Source organism: Poecilia latipinna, unplaced genomic scaffold, assembly GCF_001443285.1.
Source record: "Poecilia latipinna isolate Pla-1442-1.1 unplaced genomic scaffold, P_latipinna-1.0 Scaffold302, whole genome shotgun sequence".
Taxonomy (NCBI): Eukaryota; Metazoa; Chordata; class Actinopteri; order Cyprinodontiformes; family Poeciliidae; genus Poecilia; species Poecilia latipinna.
This window is the reverse complement of record NW_015112918.1, coordinates 158654-178648: the sequence shown is the minus strand read 5'-3', so window position 1 is coordinate 178648 and position 19995 is coordinate 158654. Positions and strand designations below refer to the sequence as shown.

Below are 19995 nucleotides of genomic sequence, written 5' to 3'. Positions count from 1 at the left end.
AACAATTATGTATGTGTCTCATTACGTGTTACCAACTCTGTACTGCATTTATGTAGAAAAAATATATTTAAAATAAAACATTTAACAGGCAGTAGAACGGGCAACTTTTAATCGGGGTCCTTCAGATGTGTCTTGAATGCATGTGGCGCGATGTAGACGATGTGGATACCGTAGGCTAAAATAATTTGACAGCCCGAGAGCTGAAGACAACTTTTTCGCAGAGTGGAGTAATTTTCAAACAAGCATCATGTTTCCTTCAGAAACAAGCTGCTGGTTTATCCGCAAGGTGAGTTCTTTTTAATAACAGTTCACTTATAGAACTACAAAACTGGATCGCTAAGCTAAGAGGCTAACCTCTACCCCATTTGTTTATGCTAGCTTCCTGGAGTTCAGTTTTATAACTTACTGTTTTTAATTTCATTTTGAGTTAGCTTAATTTATGTAAAGCAGATAAATAAATAAAAAGCAGGAGAAATACGTTATGAATTTAAAAGATCCAAGAGTTGGGAAACAAAAAGTTTGTGAATATAATATTAGCAATGACATATTGTACGAATATTTGCATTAGCAAAGACTTGTATGTTTAATAGTGCCTTTCTCGGTTTGGTAAAAAATATCGAAAAAATGTCAGTCACTAAATAAAACTATCTAATTTGGCGAGTTGGAGCTTTTCCAGATAGTTTTCAGAAGGTAGAAGAAAAACCGGCGTGCTGTGTAGGTTGTAAGTTTTTGATTATGCTTATCTGTACAATATACAATCAACGGGTTTCCTCTAAATGTAGACTTTAAACAACACCTTTGAAGTAAACAGAGCATTTGAAAACAAATTGAAAAGTTGGGTAAATTTGTCACAAAATGCGCTTTTGCATTGCAGATTTTCTCATTCAGTAATGGGTGGTAGGTTGATTTATAATAATAATAATAATAATAATTAAAAAATAGAAATCATTGATTCTCAGTGTGGAAATTCGGGTTGACCAGAAGCAAGGTGACAAGTCGAAACATTCAGATTTACTCAAAAATAAAAATATTAGGAACAGAACTAAGAGTAACATAATATAAAGTGAGGGTAAATTTACAGCATAAGAAAAAAAACTGTGGAGTTCTTGAAAATGGCATAAAAATAGACAAAATGTATGTGCATCTTTGTACATAAAAAACAATAGAATATTTACAAGAAGTGAAACAAACCTAGCAGCAGGGATGTTATTTAGAGAATAAATATGGCAAGCTAGTATTTACTTTACTTACAAATGCTTGAGGAAATGATCAGTTGGGTTTTGTAGCGTAAATGTTTTTCTTTTGTTGGTGTAATACTGCTGCCTTCTCTGTTCAGGTTATTTGGTGGAGAGCTGCTGCCAGCATTGCCTGGTCTGTCCTGTTGTTGCCGCCCACCACAGCAGTTTTTGTATTTGTCAGCAAGTTCAGTTTTCTGCACCCCATTCAGACTATTTCAGGTCAGTCGCCATGTTGGTTGTGCTCTTTGACCTGTTTATCTGACCCAGTTGAAAGTGTGCTTTAAACAATAACAACAACTTTTCTTTTGATACCAGAATGCCTGTCTCTGCTGATGAGTTCCTGTTTGATTTTCTCCTTCATCCTGCTTGGTGGAGTGGTCACCATGGTTGGGTTCTTGAATTTAGAGTACTATACAGGTGAGTGGCAGAGAGCAGTAAGATTTTTTGGGTATTTGGGACAGATGCTTCTTGAAACTTGGTTTTAAGAGAAAATAAAGAACTTCTTTGCATTTTAAATGGCATTTTTATCTTTGCTTACTGCCTGCTTTGAGCAAAAATACACAGTAAAAACATTTTTTTTTTACCATTTCTATCATTTTTTCTGTTTCTGGATCATTACTGGGATGTTAAAATAATTATCAGTTCATTATTTTCAGTTTTTTGCCAGCGGATTCTGTCCAGTTGTTCACATATCATGTATTTCTCTGTATCTTTAGTTATCCCGACTATTGCCTGCTCTAAAATCGCTTTGCTGGGTCAGCTGCTTCACCCTCGCCAGGTTATCAACTCCTTTGCCCACTGCCTGATGGGAGTGATTGTAGGTTGGTGTTGTGCAGTCACTGTTGGTAGCAGATATGAGACACTCGGGTGCCCGTGTAAAAGTAGCGATGGGTAAGTCGATGCCAGGCCAAATTCCGTTTTAGTTTTCAGTACTTTTCTCCAACTTTAATTGCTTTGGTGTCTTCTCATCCTCTGCAGAGTTCCTCAGATGGGGCTCAATGAGTACCACCTGGTCTTTTTGCTGGCGGGAGCATTTGTCGGCTTCTCTCACAGCCTCCTGGGAGTTATCCATAACATAAATTATGTCTCCTTCACTGCTGTTCAGGTAGGAGACAAGAGGGCTGCTTAACCATGCTGTTCAGTTTTCATACACTCATCATTAACGTGACTGATCTTATTTATTGCCTTTAATAATTTATTTGAAGCTTTTTGCTAAAAGCAAAGAATGATGGAGTAATAAACAACTGAGTTATTTTTTTCTTTTTTTTATGTCGTGGATTGTTTCCAACTCCAACAGATTACTGGAGGTGAAGACATTTTTCTTCTTGGCAGAAGAGGCAGAACTCTTTTTAGCAAAAGAGAAGCTCCATATTTAATTTAGATTTATGCACAAAGTTCTTGTTTACAAAACTTGTTTAACTTGTTTGTTGCTAAATGCTTTATATGCATTCACAGGAAGGAAATAGGAAAGATTTAAGATTATGCTGGGCGTAAACATCTTACCTGACTGATGGCCTTAACTCAAATAGCCAGCATTAATCCCGAGCTAAACTGATTTCTACTTCTATACTAACAGTCCACCGGTTACTGTTTCCTCAGCAATACAAATATCTCCACTTCAAAGGGTCCCTGCCCTTAGTGCTGAAGTGCAGCGCCATTCAAGCATTTTACTCTATCAGGAACTTCACTGTTGCTTATTTCTTTCTGGGTGAGTGACTTGTTTCCTAAAGAATTTTTAAAAAGTCATCTTAACCATAGAGTTTAGCTTTGTACTGTTATTCATTGCACCTCATCGCAATTGTTATCAGTTTTTTTTTTTTTTTCCCCTGCACATTTTGATATAAAATGTTTTATTCAGGTTATATCCCAAAAACATGGATCTGCAAAACTCTGAATCTTCATTTGGACAGGTTTGTGTTTTATACATAAGTTCCGTAAATGTTTTGGGCCTTCAGAGCATTGTGAGGAGTTGGATAGGCATCGTTGTGTTTGAATCTCCTCTTCCTCCTCCAGCTCTGTCCATCGTCTGGACAGCATAACTGGATTTGTGGACCTGTCCCTCCTCTACCACCTCTGGATCAGCGCCACCTTCCTCCTCTTCACCTGGTACACCACATTGCTGCTCTTTAGGATCTTTGTCACAGAGGTATGTGAACTGATTGAAATGCTTTTTTCCAAGTCAGACCCAGTAGAAGTGACTTTATATTTATTTGCAATGGTTTGTTCTGAATTATTACATGGCACTATGTGATACAGTTTTACTTTTTAGTAGACTCAGCTTTGACCCAGTTGTCTTGGCTCGCTGCCTTCCTGCAAAATACAAATGCACGCCATACATTTCAGTTATTTGTAAAAATAAATAAATAAAACTCAGTAAATCAGAGGAAAGTTTGTGTTGTAAAATGTCAATGTTGAATAATTCAAGTGGTATCAATATTTTGCAAGCCACTGGCAGACATGTGAAAACATTGTGGATAATGTGTATATATTTGTGTATCTTTTGCAGGTGTACAGTTTTCCTGTGCAACCAACTTTTACTGAAGATTCCCGCCAGTGTCTTCCCAGAGTTCTCACTGACCAACAACCAATGATCTTGAAGGTATAAATATCGACTCGCAGCTTGTTGCGCAGTCATATTTTTGTTGTTTGTTTTCTGACTCTCTTCTTCTAAATGTCAGTTCCTAGCCCTGCAGGACTTGGCTCTGCTGTCCAAACATTCTCCATCCAGGCGCAGTGAAGTCTTCAGTCTCAGCCAGCCAGGTCTGCCACGTTTTCCACATGCAGCATAATTCTTTGTGATATTTCGTTCTTTTATTCAAGTACATATTGATATCCAGTTTGGCTTTCAGCAGTAGTTTTTTTTCCGTCTTTTCTAGGCGGGCATCCTCATAACTGGAACGCTGTCAGTAGAGAGTGTCTGGCTCTGCTGGCCGATCTGACGCAGAGACTTGTGGCTTATCATGAAACCGTAGCAACCAACGGGAGGGCCAAATCTCTGTCCAGTGGCAGTGAAAGGAAGACGTCATCTGACACATCATGTAAGTTGCTTACAATCGTTTGATAAAGGTGAAGCCTTTCAGATCACTAAAGTTTGATCATTTTTTTCTTTACCTTAAAGTTTCCTCTGGTACAGAAGACCTGATGAGTCCAAGACCAACTTTCCTAACCAAGACTCCCACTTCGGTTTTCGCCCGCTCTTTTGCCGGAGGTCCACACAGCCCTCTGACGGCACCGTTCACGCCCGACCTGGACAGCCCCTTTTCCTCCCCCACCTTGCGGCGGCTCACCGGTCCGGTGGATCAGTGCTCGCCTTGGCACGGCTCAGTGCAGAGCCCGCACATCATGAGGCGGGCGCCCAAACTCTGGTCCACCTCCGCAGGTTAGAGGAGGGTTAAACAAAGGCCACACTCTACCTTTTAAATCTCTTAATGTTTAGCAGCAAGGCCATTACTTATTTACTTCTGATGTTTGCCTATTTTGAACTGTATGGTGGTAAGTAATGAGAATATTGTTCTTTCAGAGTCACAGGTCAGCAGCAGCCCACCACGCTCTCCAGCCTCGGTTCCCAGCCCCAAACAGGAACCCACCAAACCAAGTTTCCTGGCCCAGTTCCTTCAAAACAGAAAAGAACAGGTACTGAAATGTCACAGTTATAAGTTTGTTACAGTGCCTTTCAAAAATATTCACCTCATAATTTGATATTTTGTTGTTTAAAACCACACATTTCATTTATTTTATCATATTTTATTTTTATGTGTTAGACCAACACCAAGTATTACATGAATTAAAGGAGAAAAGTGCTTCCAATGTCACATCAACTATAACCAGTTAAAACCACCAAAAATGAACATAAGCAACACTTAATCAGACAATACATAATTATTAACTTCAATAACCTGATTAACAATTAATATTCCTAAATAAAAAAAAAATGTTTGCTGAAAATTAACTTCATTTTAAATATGTTGTTTTTGTTTAAAATATTCTTGAAATATCTTTTAGAGAATATAAAAGAACAACTTAGATTTGGATTAAACTTCACTGAAATCACATTGTTGCATTGAACTGAGTCTTTTTGCTCTTTCATTAAAGTGAGAAATGTTCTGTGTTGTATTTCTAGCAGGGTGATTATTGGGATAAATCACTATTTTTATTATAACCTTTTTTATAGTGCCTTTTACATAAGATCCCATTTGAAACACGTTGAAGTTTTAAACAATCAAAGGTTGTGAATACTTGAACAAGGCATTGTATGAGTCTGTCCAGCTCTGCACTTCAAATTTAAGGCTTTCTTCACTCAAATTCTCTACAGAGATCATAACTATAAAATAATTTCATGAGCTTTTTCTGAATTTGTTTTTTTTTTTTTTTTCTTTTTTAATTCAAGGCTTTCTGAATTAGTAAAAGTGTTGAAACCAAATATACAAACACCACCTTATCACTAACGGGGTTTGAAAATCACGTTTGTTTTTTTATTTTCACTGGAAATATGCCTTCACCTTAAAAAAAAAGGTCTTAGTTGAGTGTGATCACTTGATTTAAGCTCTTTTTCTGTTTGAAATCAAAACATTTCTGCACTTAATTGTTTCTCCCAGGTTAAAAATTTCATGGCAAAGCGGGTGCTGATAATGTATTTGTTTAACAAGGTAAGGACGTGTGAAGCATGTGCATGAACACCGAGGGGCGGCTGCATGCTCTTATCTGACATCACAGATCTTCATTTGTCTAACAAATCACTAATCTACCTTCTGGTTCTGGGCCTAATCTTGCCGGCATTACTAATGTAGCTCTTTTCCATCTAGCTGTTACACTGAGCCTGGCTAATTACCTTGAAAGCTTGGATTAAGGAGTCATGTAACGCGTGCTTTGAAACTCTTGCTTGATGATGAAGCCTGTGTTATTTGTGCTTATCAATTATTGACAAAACTTTGCTTTTCTAATCACGCCGGGACTTTTGTAGCGCCAGATATCTGTCAGCGTCGCACAATTGGTGGTACTTTGTCTCCTGAGATTTATGCTTCTTCCTCTAATTACTGCAACATGTAATGTGGCCCATAGACGTGTCCAACTAACAACTCTTGAATTTACAGCTGCGATCATTTAAAAGAAACCCGACCAAGACGGCTTATGCACTTAGATTCTCTAGAGACTTTTGCGCTGCTAAAGTACAATGTTCATAAAATATTTGAATGATTTAAAATATGCAGTTGGTCATATTTTGAACCAAAGAACCCAAAATTATGCTTGGAAGAATCGAATATATTTCCATACAGGTACATCTTCATAAATTAGAATTTCATCAAAAAGCATATTTTATTTAACATTTACCTTTTAAAAGAGTAGTATTTTGTATTTGGGAGTGTTTATTTTAAAAACTACAGTTAATTTTTTCTCTGAAAATTATAATGCATTAAACAGAAATGATTGGGGTTTTTCTGCTTTGTAATGCTACGTTGTGGACTACAGTGTTGAAAGGATGATGTAGAAGTTAGCTACAATGTTATTTCTTGGAAAATGTCATTTGAGAGAGTTTTTTTTTTTTTTTTTTTACTGGTAAGTACTGATGAATACTTGGGTTTAAAGACTTTACTCAGTTATTGAAAAACTTTACAGTTTCCAAACCATAATGTTTTAAAACTGTGCTACCTGCCCATGCTTCATCCATGCAGGTGTTTGAAACTCAGCCGTGTAATGACAGAAACGACACGGCACAATGTAAGACTTAAAACAATTCGCGTTTTAGTGATGATCTAATTTATTGGGATGCACCTGTAGTCTTCAGAGAATCTTCAGAATCATAATCGAAAACTTGAATTGCCATCACAGCTGATCTGTGAAGCCGTATGGTTTCTCATTAGTCGGTGTTGCATCTCACAGACAACTCTCACTGACTGACTTTTTGTCCTGCAGCTTCCAGAAGCCTCTAGTCAGGCCCTCTTCGCCGACAGCCAGGCTCACATCTGGGCGTTAGAAGGTAGGACGACATGTCTGTGTTTCCGTCTGGATCAGATGGAACTCGTTAGTCCAGCTTGTTCATCGTTGTCTCCTGCATCTGCCCTGCAGCGCTGTCATACCTGGTTCAGGCCTCCTTCACAGAGGACCAGTTTGGGGTTGTTCAGACTACATTACCCAGCATTCTCAGCTCCATGCTCCACTTACAAGAGGTAAGTTGACATGGTTTAATGTGGCTCTTTACAAGGTAAATTCACTGAATGGTGCAGTTATGGTTTTCTTAGTTGCATCCCTTATATTTGGTTCATTGAAAGTGTGTATTCAGCTTAATGATGGTGTTGGACTCAGATTAATTATGTTGATTCATTTCTAATTTTTCATGTAAAAATCGATCCCACATGAGATAACAGCTTTCAATAATTAAAATGTTTAAGATTAGCAAGAAGTAACTCGGTACATGATTTTTTGTAACATAAATGTAAATATTCATGAACTTTAGTATCGTAGAGCAAGTTTATAAACTCTCTATGATCAAAATCTCTAATCTGACAGCAAATGTTTTTAATTATAACATGTGGTTCACATGAATGACCTACATGTGATGAGCCCTAATTTGCATTATTTGTAAAATGTTGGCGGTGGCGCCACTAATTCCTTCCCAAATGCTTCCCGCGCCGCACGTCAGAAGCCATCTGGTGTGGAGAAACGACGACTTTCGTACAAAACTGAAAGTCAGCCATATGAACGCTCAGTTTTAGTTTTACAGGAGACCGTGTGTCTCTTCCTGTAGTTAAAGTCCAGCTATGTGATTGTCTCAGTGTGATCCAGTATTTTTTCTGTTCCAATTCATGCAATGCTGGTTGTGCCTTTGCATTAATGTGGCTATTCATATTACCTTGAGTATATATTTTAAGCTAACTTTCTTGACTATATCACTATTTCAATGAAAAGTTAACAGCTTCTTCCATAGCAGCCAGATTGCAGCTTCACATGTTTGACAGACTAACGTTTGTTGTTGCCTTTTTCCACTTCTAGGCTGTAGATCGACACTTTAAGCTGCCTCATGCTTCCAGTAAGCCGGTCAGGTCCGCCAACAGCATGGAGGACTTTACCTACAAAACACTGCGCTTTGCTCTCAGAGCCACGCTCAAGACTGCCATTTACAGGATAACCACCACCTTCGGAAGTCATTTAAAGTAAGCTGTGCTTGATTTTTTTTTTAAAATACAGTAATGGATGGATTTACCCTTCTGCATACTATGATTAAATCATTTTTTTTCTGAATTTCAGCGCTGTCCAGATGTCTGCAGAGCACCGAAAAAGACTGCAGCAGTTTCTGGAGTTCAAAGAATAAGACTGCTCTGGTTTCTGCTGCTCATGTTTGATGTTGTGCAGATTTTTGCTTGTTTGAACACAGACTTAAAAGAAATGAGTGAAAGCCTGATGGTGCCTCCTGGAGTATTTTCTCAGCAAAGTTACAGAATGTTTTAGACGTCTGATCCCGACTTCTACATGCAGGAGAAGCAAACAAGCTTCAAACTGTAAACGATGGACTACAAAAACCTTTGTACACTCGGGTCCTTCAACAAAAGGATTGCTGGTGAAGAAAAAAAAAAAAAAAGATTGGTTTTGATATGCAACAGCCTGTCTTTGCCAAAGTTCTTTCTGTGTTCATCTTTCAGTAATCCAGTTTCTTCTTGGTGCAAGTGAAACTGCCACGATTAACAGAACCAGTTTTGAAGTTAAATGTCTAGTTGTTTAAAACCTGTTTAGTTCTGATTTTGGAGTTTCCTTCCAGTTTTTTTTTTTTTTTACATCTTCTCAGTTAACAGATCAGATCTCTGGGTTTAAACATGTTTAATGTGTGTGTGTGTGTGTGTGTATCAGGATTTTTGCTTGATGAGGATGTCCTGTCGGATGAGTCACATATTTGATGCCGCTCTTTGAGTAAATGTTTGCCACTCCTATTATGAGTTTGATTTTCCACTCAGACTTGAATAAAAAAATGAAAAACTAAGATTTATGATATTTTGAATTCTTATAATGAAAACCTACAGACCTTATTCCCCTGGGATCTAAGATTCTAGGGTGAAACCTAGAATCTTTCAGTCAAGAACTTTAACATTGCTAAAATCTTTTCTCTCAATTACTGGCATCTTCATACGTCTATAAAGCCTTCAGATAAAAATCCCATGTAAATATTTACTCCAATTTCACAAAAATCTGTAATTGGTGTCATAACTTTGGTCATCCATAATTTGTACCATCTATAGAATACAAATATTTGGTTTTCTCAGCCACACTTCAAAATGGGAAATACAGGAGAATATGCCTTTCAAGTTAAATCTTTAAGAAATGGTAAGAAAAAAAAGGTGACCAAAAAACAAATCTCACTGGTGGAAAAACTTGAAATTTCTAACATGAAATGAATCTGAATTTATTTTAAGGTATATATTTATCAAGATAGATCTGTACCAGTACTGACCATTTTTGTTCTAGGACCAAAGCAATGACAGACCACTTCATGACAACATCAAGAGCATCATCTTTTTCTTTATTGCACAAATTGTACATATTTCCAAATAAACCAGTAGAATGCAATATTAGGCAGTGGTGGGAAAAATAGTTTAATCAAAGCCTTTTCTTTTATACGTATGCAGGATGCCAAAAAACAATAGCACGTGGGAAAATCTGGATAGAACTGTTTGAAGTTATGGAACAATAATCTGAACAAGAATCAAAGTTGCAATACTCGTAATGACAGCTGTCAAGAAACGGGGAAAGAAAAATGAACACGTCAACGTTTTCTCCTGTGGATTTTAAAAGTATTTTGTCCTCATACAGTATAGAATATAAATCTCTGCATCAATACCAATCAAATGTTTTGACTTTTTTTTCTCTCCTTTTTTTCTGAAGTCAAACAGCATTTGCTAAAGTTTTTTTTTTTTTTGTTTCTTTTTTTTTTCTTTTTCGTATTTTACAGTTCTAATATATATTTATATATATATGTACATATAAATTCAAACTAACTACGGTTCTCATAGAAAATGAGAAAAGCTCGACTTTATCGCTCTCACACAGCAACTGGCTGGCAGGCAGACTGACCCAGCCGCTCCCTCCGCCCTCATCTTTCAGCCAGTGTTAACAGCGCAGACAGGACTTATGTGCCGAGTGCAAAACCAAAAGCCCTCCAACCTGGGTCAAGTGTTCGTTTCAAGAGTTCAGTTTAGACCTTCTTGCCAAAAGCTTGAGGGATTCGCTTTTAATGCTCGAGCATGATGCTTCAACACAAAACTTGTTCTTTACAGTCATGGCAAGAAAGGATAAGGTGTAAGGGAACAACAGAAATCACTGCAACCGAGATTATTACGTTCTTTCACTCATAGGCAGTGTTTACATTTTAACTGGTCCAGGTGGGGTCTGGCGCTTTAAAAAAAACAAAAAAAAACAAAGAAAAAAGCAATCACATAACCCCCCCTGAGAGGGTAAATTCACCTCTGATTTGTCATGTTTATCAAGAAGTGAGTTGAAGCTTTCCTGTTGTAGATGAGTTTCAGTTTGGAGAGAGAGGGAGGAAGAAGAAACAAAGGACACGACCTCTTCTCGGTCAAGAATCACTCAAGTGCAAAATATCCCACCTCAAAAGGGACAAAAAAAAATAAAATTAACTCCGCTTCTGTGTTTCCTATGACAAATTCAAGATGATGGCTCCTCCCCCATCATCAAGCTCGCTAAATCGTCCCTGATTCAAAGTGCAACCAGTAGTGACGAAAAGAACAGGAAAGCACGAAGATAATTATGTAAAAAAAAAAAAAAAAAAAAAAAACTATCGTCTCAAGCTGCTCCAAATTAAAAAATAAACAAGCAATTATGAGACTGGGGTTAAAGCGGAGCTCGCCCCCTACACAGTCTAAATCTTAAAGGGAGTCACATTTAGGGGATAGTTGAAGGTATACGCCTAAATCCTTTCCTTTCAGCTGAACTCTTCCTCGAGAGCAGGAGTCGTTTAACCCAGATTGTGCTTATGGGTCTGCTGGTGATGTAAAGCTCGCTGCACATCGCACCCGCCTTTCGCCACACACAACTTTCCGAGAATACGTCAACAACACGTGGAGAGACAGGGGGCCTCCGAGTGGTTCAGAAGGTCGTAAGCGCTCACTAAGCCTCTGTGCACAAATTCCCACTAAAGAAACAGGATCGTGGAAGTGTCGCAGTCTACAGTCGGCGTGTGCACACATCGTCGTCGCTCTGCTTCAACAGTAATAGTACGTTTAGGTAAATGTGTCTGCTTGCTTGTGTGTGTGTGTGTGTGTGTGTGTCTGTGGCTCATGCCAGTGTGTCAATAGTGCTTGCCAATGTGCATCGATTCGAGGGCAATAAATTGTGAGTATCAGTTGATGTATGTGGGTGTACGTCTGTTTGTCCGTGGCTCAGGACGACATGCACTGGACGTGGTCGGGACCGCCGTCCTCTTCGTCGGAGGAATCCGGAGAGCTCCAGGACTCGTCGGTGTCTGCGTCTGCTCCCTCGCGCCGAGCCTGCGTTGAGACGGGATTACTTTCACTGAAAACACAGCTGCATCAGGCACATCAGGCTTTAAATCCATTTTGTAGAACCTGTGCACTGTTAGGGCGCCCACTTTGATCCTACATACTTATTTGATCTGTAGTTTTTTAGACTTCAGTTTATTTATTTTTTAGATATTTTTTGTAATAGCCAAGTTTGGCATTTACAACATAACACTGAATAAAATGTTATCAAAGGTATCAAAAGCAATTTCATTGACGTGTTTTAACTTTAATAAAAAATGAGCAATTAGGGCTCAAAATTATCTATTATCACTAATTATCTATTATCAATTTAATGTAGGCATCCGATTGTTCCTCCAATAACAAATGACATTTTATTTAGTGTTTCTTAAATTTAAATTTATGAGGAATTAATTTTTGATTAACATCTGTGTGCCAAAAAAATAATCTTTTGATTAATACAGTTTTTACTTTAATCTAAATGAGAAATATAAGACCAAATGTATTAATTTGATCTTTTTGGCCATCCATCTCCATATATGCTGTATACTTTAAAGTGCAAATCTTTGTTTACATTTCATTTTGTAGTTTGCAATAAATTGAAAAGGTCACATTAAACAGAGAAATAGCTTTTATAGGAAAGTTATTGGGTTTCAAAAATAATTCAGATTTTTTTTTTGTAGCAGCAGCCATAATTAATCCACCTTGTAAACCAGTATTTTTTCTGTTAAAAGTATATTTTTAACATGAGTTTTTAAATTTTTAAACTGAAATGTTGCATTTTGCAGGAATATTGGCGACTTATTTTGTTTAAAGCATCTTTGTTCTACCTAAGTGGTTCCTGCCAATATCCCAAACCGAACACAGTGAAAAACAGATCATCTAATGAAATCTTTGACTCACCCTTGGAGGTCGTCTGTTTCTCATGTGTCTCATCAGGAACCACAGCAGCTGGGTGTCATACTGGTCGCCATGACGCACGCTGTCTTCATCGCGCTCCCTCTTGTTTTTCTTCATCACCTTTCAGAAAACAAGAAGTGATCGGTGTAATATGAAGATGAACATCATAATGACCCCATTATGACCCCAGCCTTTAAGCAATTAGGAAAAGGATTGAGTTTCAATTAATCTGACAAAAACATTTTACCAAATAAAGAGGCAAGGACTCACTTGAAGCCTTTTGTACCATATTAAATAAAACCCTTCTGTAATTTCCCATAATGGAGGCTCTTTGTTTTAGTTTGAACAAGGAAAACCAGACAGAAACTTACCAAACCCATTCATAGTGGTTATTTAGATTCCAATCAAGCAGGATGACTTTAGAAATCCATGTGTTTTACTTTATCCATCAAAATCAATTTTAAACAAATGGGATTGAGCAGGAGTCATACCTCTTTCAGGCCCTTGAGTCCAGTGGGGTTTTCAGCAGTGGGCGCCCACAGTTTGATATCATGGTCCAACCCACTGGTCGCCATTCCTGGCAGATGGGGGTGCGGCTCCAGACAATTCACCTGGAGTTACCAAACAATCACTGAACATCACAAATCCTAAACTTAAAAGCAAAAAGTGAACGGAACAAAAATCTGGTGAGATTTACACAAACCGACTCCTTGAAGTTTAAGCTACAGTTTAGCCAACTCTTGTAATATTTGAAAACATACATTTTGAACTCTGCTGATCAAACTCACCACTCCTCCTCTGTCTCCCTCCATGAACTGGACGATGCGAGCAGAGTTTTTGTCCCACAGGTAAATATGACCACAGTCACTGCCGCTGACCACAAACTCACTGCAGGGACCGTAGAAGTTCACACCCTTCACTGTGAAACAGAAGAAATGCAGAGTCAGTGTGAGAGCTGGAGGGAAACTCAAAATGGCCGATTCGTTTTACAAACCAACGGATCTGAGAAGTAGAGAGACGTACTGACCCAGGCATGCAGATTTTAATTTCTTTTTAGAACAAAACCTCATTATGGGATGAGTAAAGTAACAAAAATGAGTTTCACTAAACTTTAAAATGGCAAGTTACAAATAATCTTCCTCCCATAGTAGAGCAGAGTGCTGCTGTTAGTGTAACAATTAGGTATAGTTTGTTGAGACTTTTAGTTTTTTCCAGTCATTATTGAGACTAACATCATCCATTTCCAGTCAGATGATTTCTTCTTCTATTTAAAGTTGCTGCTTTATTCGCAAAAAATAAATACCTGTGGCGTTATTGCGGTGCCCCTTATATCTCCTGCGATAGTCTGCCCCGTCACTGTGGTTGGAGTCAAATAGGTAGATGTCTTCGTCATTGTAACTGGCCAGGAGTTCTGAAAGGTCAACAAGTAATTTAAATGTCGCAACATTTTATACGTGTTAAAATTCATAAAAACAAAACAACCAAAAAACAAAGAGGAAGAACAAAAAGGAGGACAAAATCCAGCACATAAGACACAGAGGACAGAAGGAAGGACAGAAAGGAGAAAAGAATGATGAACTGAGAAAGGACACAAGCATGAACAGGAGGAAGGACAATACAAGAGAGGGATGGAAGAAAGAAAAGGGTGAATATTGAGAAACATAGACAAAGAGAAAACAAGATGGAAAATTGGAAAAAAAAGTTACTTTTTTCACACTACCCAGATCTAGAAAATACTCTAATTTAAAAGTTCCTACATTTCCTGTTGATTCTAGAGTATTGTGTGTGAGCTTGAGATAATTAAACCTTCAACTATTGTTCAAAGCTCATCCAAATAACTGATAAATGTATACAGCTGATGCTAAATCTAATCTTAATGTCCCTCTGCACAGACAAACACACATAGGAAATCTTTTATTGAGAAACACAACAGGTCAGACTGAGACATGTTGGTACTTTAAACTGACAGTAAGCCAAAAGATGAAAAACGATGTAGTTCTACCTGTGCCGTCGTGACTGTACACAAGACAGGTTATGTTGGTTTTAGACTCGCTGGAGACCAGATGTGAAGGACAAAACTTTTTCAGAACACCGTTGTTTTCATTTTCATTAATCTTCCTCTGATCATAAATTCTAAAAAAATAAAATAAAAAAAATAAAACAAAGAGGAAAAAACGTGTAAAAAAAAAAAAAAAGTCATGTTAAATTCAGAGGTCTTCTAATAAATCAGGCAGGATAACCAACACAGGAGCCAGAGCACAGCTCATACCTTACATACTGATCCCTCCCACCAACTGCAAACTGCTGCGTCTTTGCTGGGTTGACAAAGATGGTGTACAGTCCCACTTTTTTATCGCCCTCCTTTACAACCACCAGTTTACTGCCAAACAGGATATAAGGAGACAAACGGGAAACATTTGTGAGCTGTGTGATGACCAGGATCATTTTAAGATGCGGTTCTTGTTCTTTTCTTGCTTCAACGCGTTGCAGTCAAACCCCAAATGATGAACAGAACTCACTTGGCGGGACGATCCAGGCGCAGATCGATACCGAACACCACGGCGTCCTCTCCAGCTGACAGAAACGAACAAGGCGAGTCCGGCTCCAGGGCCAGCTGATGGAACGAAGAAACACAAAAGTGAAAATGCATAAGAGTTGGCATGTCACCTCAGAAGTCTTTCACTTTCTGGTTTGCAACAGCCTTTGTCGGCATGCTCACCTTGTGTGCTGCTCCTTTGTGCTGTGCTACCCGCTTTGTGTTCTTGCAGCGCTGCGTGGCCGAGAGCTCAGCGACTCTGATCTGACCGTCACGAGCGCACATGGCCAAGGTGGAGTCTCCGCTGTGAGGCAGGAACTTCGCCTGTTGGAACCCAAGAGCAAGAAGAAAACTCATATGAGTCACATGCAGATTGTAGTTTTACTTTAATCATTTGTATTTATTTTAGTAACCTTTTACATTTTTGTATGAGATCATTCTGTGTTTCAATCAGCAAAATGTCCTTTGGTTTGTGACCTCCTAAATACCATCAGTGATAAAAAATTTGTAATTTTTTTTCTTTTTACTGAACACAAACATTGCAAAGAATTGACAGGGTTCTTACATTTGCTTCAGGTCAAAATAATTTGTTTCCTCTCATAGTTTAAACCTGATTTTTAAAATAGCTTGAAAAAGTGTTTGCTGATGATATTTCTGCAGGTACTAGGCATTAAATATGAAGCTACGACGACGAGAAAAACTGTAAAGAGGATGGATGGACAAAATGAGAGAGAACGCATGGATGGCACTAAAGAGGATAGATATATGGACAATGATGGATGGACAGACAGAGGTTGGACAAATGGACATTTCTACATATTCAGCTCCTGATAAACTTTAAACAACCCAAGAATAAACTGACTGCAGATTCTGATCCGTTCCTCTCGTCCCCGCACCTCACCTGAAACACATTACTCTTATGTCCGCTGTCAAACTCCAGCTCCGCCCGCCGGATGGCCCAGTCCCAGATCACCACCCGCAGGTCGTCGCTGCCAGACGCCAGGCGCGTCCCAGAGGGGTTGAAGTGCAACGTGTTGACGCAGCCAGTGTGCCGCTCCAAGCGTCCCTGGAGCTCCAGCCTCTGCACGAGGCCGCGGGCTCCACACACGCGCCGGACAAACTGGTGTGAGTTCCTGCCGATCTCCCTGGAGCGAAGAGAGGGCACCGCCTGCCACGTCGGCCCACGGAGGTCGTGGAGCTCGGCGCCCAGCCAGGACTCCATGGCCTCGTTGTCATCGTCGTCGTCATCGTCGTCCTCCTCCTCCTTTGGCTCATCGTCGTCGTCGTCGTCTGAGCTGGAGGAGTGATTAGTGCCCCCTCCAGGTCGGATTCTCTTTCTAGCGGCCCTTTTCCCTCGATCCTTCTCTTTGGCCCTCTCTCGTCTCCCACTCTCGCTCTCCCTCTCTCCGTCCTCCGTGAAAGAAAACAGTCCACTGCCGTCCATGCTGTCCGTGTCTTCCTCCTCCTCCTCCTCCTCTCCTTCTTTGCTTGCAGCTGTCTCTCCTTCTGCCTCTGGTATGCCTTTGTCTCCAGACGCTTCTACTGTTTCTTTGGGAGCTGTGGAAACAGGAAAAGGCCGAGATGTCAAGGCAACGCAGTCTCCGTGGGAGATTCACAAAGATATCGTGCACAAATTAAGAAAGTTTTTGTATTAATTGACTAAAACAGACAATGATGGAATCTAAACTTTTGCAGAGGAAGCTGAACATCTTGTGACAGAGTCTTTTCAACAAAACCAATTGCATCCCTACATCATGGCTGTTGTAGTTTAGTAACAACCAAGTTAATCGGCCAGAACTACAAATGACAAATGCTGCCACATTACTTGTTTAAAAAAAAATGACAGAAGAATCAATAAACGAACAAATGTAGAGATTCAATACTTACTGGAGCATCCTTGAAAAGCTGGACATATTTCTGATTTTTAAAAGCCTATAATTAAGATTATACAATATAATATTGCTTATGATTCTTTAAAACCTTGGAGAAATGTTTTTCAAATTTAGAAAAAAAGCTAATATGAGCAAGTTAATCAGTTAGCAGAGCATGCAGGTGGCCGTTTCTACTGTAGATTCCCAACTGTAGCTTCAGAACATTGTTGCATTAACAAATGGAGCAGCGCTCATTTCAATTCCAGATCAGGGCTGTCTGTGTATTCAAAGACCAGAAATATTTCTGAACAACCAAATATGACTTATGATATAAATATTGCAGTAAGATGGGCAGTAAAGGTAAATGCCACTCTCGGTTTAATTGTTCTTACCCTCTGTGACCTTTAGCATCTTATGGATATTCATGCTTCTGCAGTTTTGTGTTTTAAATGAAGGCTAGAGACGCCCAGCTGCCTTCATGTAAAACTCGTGAAGATTAAGTCCTGAACGACTGATTCTAATATATTTCTAAAATTCCTAATTTAATTACAAAAGAAAAAAAAAGCTGATAAGCATTGGATTAAGCACACAGGTGCAAATTGGTTTGTTTGGAAGTAGTAACAGACAAAATGGGGACAAGGAGGAACCAAATGGTGAAGTAAACTGACCTGGAGCACACTGTGGCTCCTAAAATTTTCAATGAAACAGAAAAAGAATACAAAAGTGGCTTTACCGTCTTCAGAGGAAGATTGTGTCTGACTGTCTTTACTTCCAGAGGCGTCCCCGTCCTTGTGCTGCTGCTCTTCTCCGGGCTGTTTCTCATCTGAACCACCTGATAAACACAAGTATTTTTTTCTGATAAGCTCGCAGGTCCAACAGGCACAAAAGCATACATGGCTATGATTAAGTCTACAAAACTGTGCATTTTTATATACTGCACCATTAAGCACAGGGGATTTTTCGTCAGCTTCAGCCATTCTGTCTCCTTTGGGTCCTGCGTCGTCCTAAGGTAGAAACTGTAAGATGTCAAGCAAGTAAGAAGCATTAAATATATGCTTGCTGACCAAGCATGAGGATAAAGTAAGAAAAGAAAGCGAAAACAACCAAAAATTAAATAATCTCCGTCGCAGCTTAGCCGTTTAACTTTAAAACTTACTATCAGCCTACTTTTACCAGGTCTACATTGCTGCACCTAACATAACACAACTGACTTCCCAGCTAGCCGACACAGAGGCCCAACTAATGCCGTGTTTGCTTTGTGGTGTCAGTCTTCTGCGACTGTTGTTCAACCTGACACTCGTTTCATCGAAAGTAAAAGCTACATAGTATGTGTAAGGCGAACAAACATCGAAGCTAAGAGAAGGCATTCAAGTTGTACTCAACAAGCTAGCTGTCAAAATGCGGGTACTTTAAATTGCTAACTTAGCATAGCTAGCGTTACCTCTACTCGAAGGCCCGACGAGGCGCACTTCTTAGTTTAGTCCTAATCTTTATTGCAGATTTGTTTTCTCCACCTCGCTACTTGGCAAACGAGCTAAGTGCCCTGACTATGAGTTCTCTGACGGGAAATACACGACATTAGGAGAGCCTGCATTAAGCTGTCTCTTGCTAAAAAAGAAAAAAAAAGTCAGACAACAATACGAGCTAGCTGCGTTCACACAAGGTTGTCTTCTGCTCTGTTTATGTTTTGACGATCCAGCTTCTTTTTTTTTTTCTTGCACAGCTCCATTTCCGGTGTCGTACGTGCTTCTTCTGTTTATGATTTTTTTTAAAAACCGGAAGTTCTATTAAAAAATAGTCACACCACTATTATTATTATTATTATTATTATTATTATTATTATTATTATTATTATTATTATTATTATTATTATCAGCAGTAGTTGTATTTACTTTACTGGGCTTTTTGTCTGCATTTATTTATTAATATCTGAATTATGATTATAGTAATATCCTATGGGAGCTGGTTAGAGAAGTTAATAAATTGTACTCAAGACTTTTACACAAGTAGAATTAAAGTCAAAATTACTCAAGTAAGTCCAAAAAGTATTTTGGTAAAATGGTTATTCCAACACTGTTTTATCATAACATATGAATTTATTTGTGAAAAAATATGGAATGAGTCAGGTAACGTAATATTTTGTGCAAATTCTTGTTTAAAAAAACAACAACAAAATACTAAAATAGTAATTGCAAAAACCAAATAAAAATAGGTTACATCAATGCAAAATGACAACTTCAGGAAGAAGAGACAAACATATCCAAATCAGTTGTTTTCACAATGTAAATCTAAGTAGTCAGTAGGACATTTATATGTTAAAACAGAACAAAATACTTCCAGTGAGACGCAGTAGCTACTGTTCGGTGTACCTTCATTTTACCTCCAAGTGGCACAACAGACTTAGTAGATACAAAATACCAGAACAATGAAGCTTGTATGCAAACAAGACATTTGACTTTAATTTAAGTTGGAAGTAAGTGTCTGATGCAGTTTGCCTTGTTATTTATTCAGAAAGTAACTGGAAGTGGCTAAAATAGCCAGAAAGTGTAAGAGTAGCATTATTAACAATATTACTCAAGTAAAAGTAAAAACGAAGGATGCAGTAAAATTGCTCTAAGTAGTTTTTTGTTTTTTTTTAAAGTTACTTACATAAATATAACTGCTTAAACATACTCTGTGTGCTTTATTATCTATATGAAATATATACAGCAATAAAGTATTTGCTTTGAGTAATTGTACCTCTGTGATATAATCAATGTATGCCCTAACCTGGAGGAGGAAAGTGAGTATAAAATGGCCACTGTTTTGTAGATCTTTTTAAAAATATGTTTAGGCATTAATGAGACATTAATACTGAATATTCCTGTATATCTGGCTGCTATAACTGAACATTATTTGACAAAACAATCAACCAAAACCTTTCAAGTATTATGTTTATTGGGATGATGTTCTCATTCCCTGTGAAACTG

At 38.5% G+C, this 19995-nt stretch overlaps 2 protein-coding genes across 3 annotated transcripts; one reads left to right on the top strand and one right to left on the bottom strand.

Moving 5' to 3' along the window:
• The first annotated feature begins 137 nt into the window (after positions 1-137).
• Positions 138-9209, top strand: ndc1 (NDC1 transmembrane nucleoporin). Of its 2 annotated transcripts, XM_015034527.1 has the most exons (18): positions 138-286; positions 1337-1457; positions 1554-1655; positions 1955-2129; positions 2217-2343; positions 2838-2946; positions 3097-3148; positions 3252-3384; positions 3745-3837; positions 3917-3998; positions 4115-4276; positions 4357-4617; positions 4759-4871; positions 5834-5884; positions 7149-7212; positions 7302-7402; positions 8226-8386; positions 8481-9209. In XM_015034527.1, exons 1-18 carry the CDS (start codon positions 248-250, stop codon positions 8542-8544), a joined length of 2010 nt encoding a protein of 669 aa, XP_014890013.1. In that variant the 5' UTR covers positions 138-247; the 3' UTR covers positions 8545-9209. The 2 variants fall into 2 exon arrangements, with proteins under 2 accessions (XP_014890013.1, XP_014890014.1); XM_015034528.1 differs by lacking the exon at positions 5834-5884 and having other exon boundaries at positions 139-286.
• Positions 9210-11483: 2274 nt separating this feature from the next.
• Positions 11484-18756, bottom strand: dcaf8 (DDB1 and CUL4 associated factor 8). The gene is made up of 13 exons (XM_015034530.1): positions 18468-18756; positions 17967-18042; positions 17760-17858; positions 16057-16712; positions 15339-15479; positions 15139-15233; positions 14889-14999; positions 14622-14752; positions 13923-14030; positions 13408-13538; positions 13111-13230; positions 12623-12739; positions 11484-11728 (listed from the first exon to the last, which is right to left on the bottom strand). Exons 2-13 carry the CDS (start codon positions 18001-18003, stop codon positions 11621-11623), a joined length of 1854 nt encoding a protein of 617 aa, XP_014890016.1. The 5' UTR covers positions 18004-18042; positions 18468-18756; the 3' UTR covers positions 11484-11620.
• Between the last annotated feature and the right edge of the window lie 1239 nt (positions 18757-19995).

Coding starts and splice junctions, on each gene's coding strand:
- ndc1 (XM_015034527.1), top strand. CDS start 248: ATGTTTCCTTCAGAAACAAGCTGCTGGTTTATCCGCAAG. Junction 4,277..4,356: donor GACGTCATCTGACACATCAT/GTAAGTTGCTTA, acceptor TTTACCTTAAAG/TTTCCTCTGGTACAGAAGAC. Junction 5,885..7,148: donor TAATGTATTTGTTTAACAAG/GTAAGGACGTGT, acceptor TTTGTCCTGCAG/CTTCCAGAAGCCTCTAGTCA.
- dcaf8 (XM_015034530.1), bottom strand. CDS start 18,003: ATGGCTGAAGCTGACGAAAAATCCCCTGTGCTTAATG. Junction 17,859..17,966: donor AAAATCCCCTGTGCTTAATG/GTGCAGTATATA, acceptor TGTGTTTATCAG/GTGGTTCAGATGAGAAACAG. Junction 15,234..15,338: donor ACAAAGGAGCAGCACACAAG/GTGAGCATGCCG, acceptor TCGTTCCATCAG/CTGGCCCTGGAGCCGGACTC.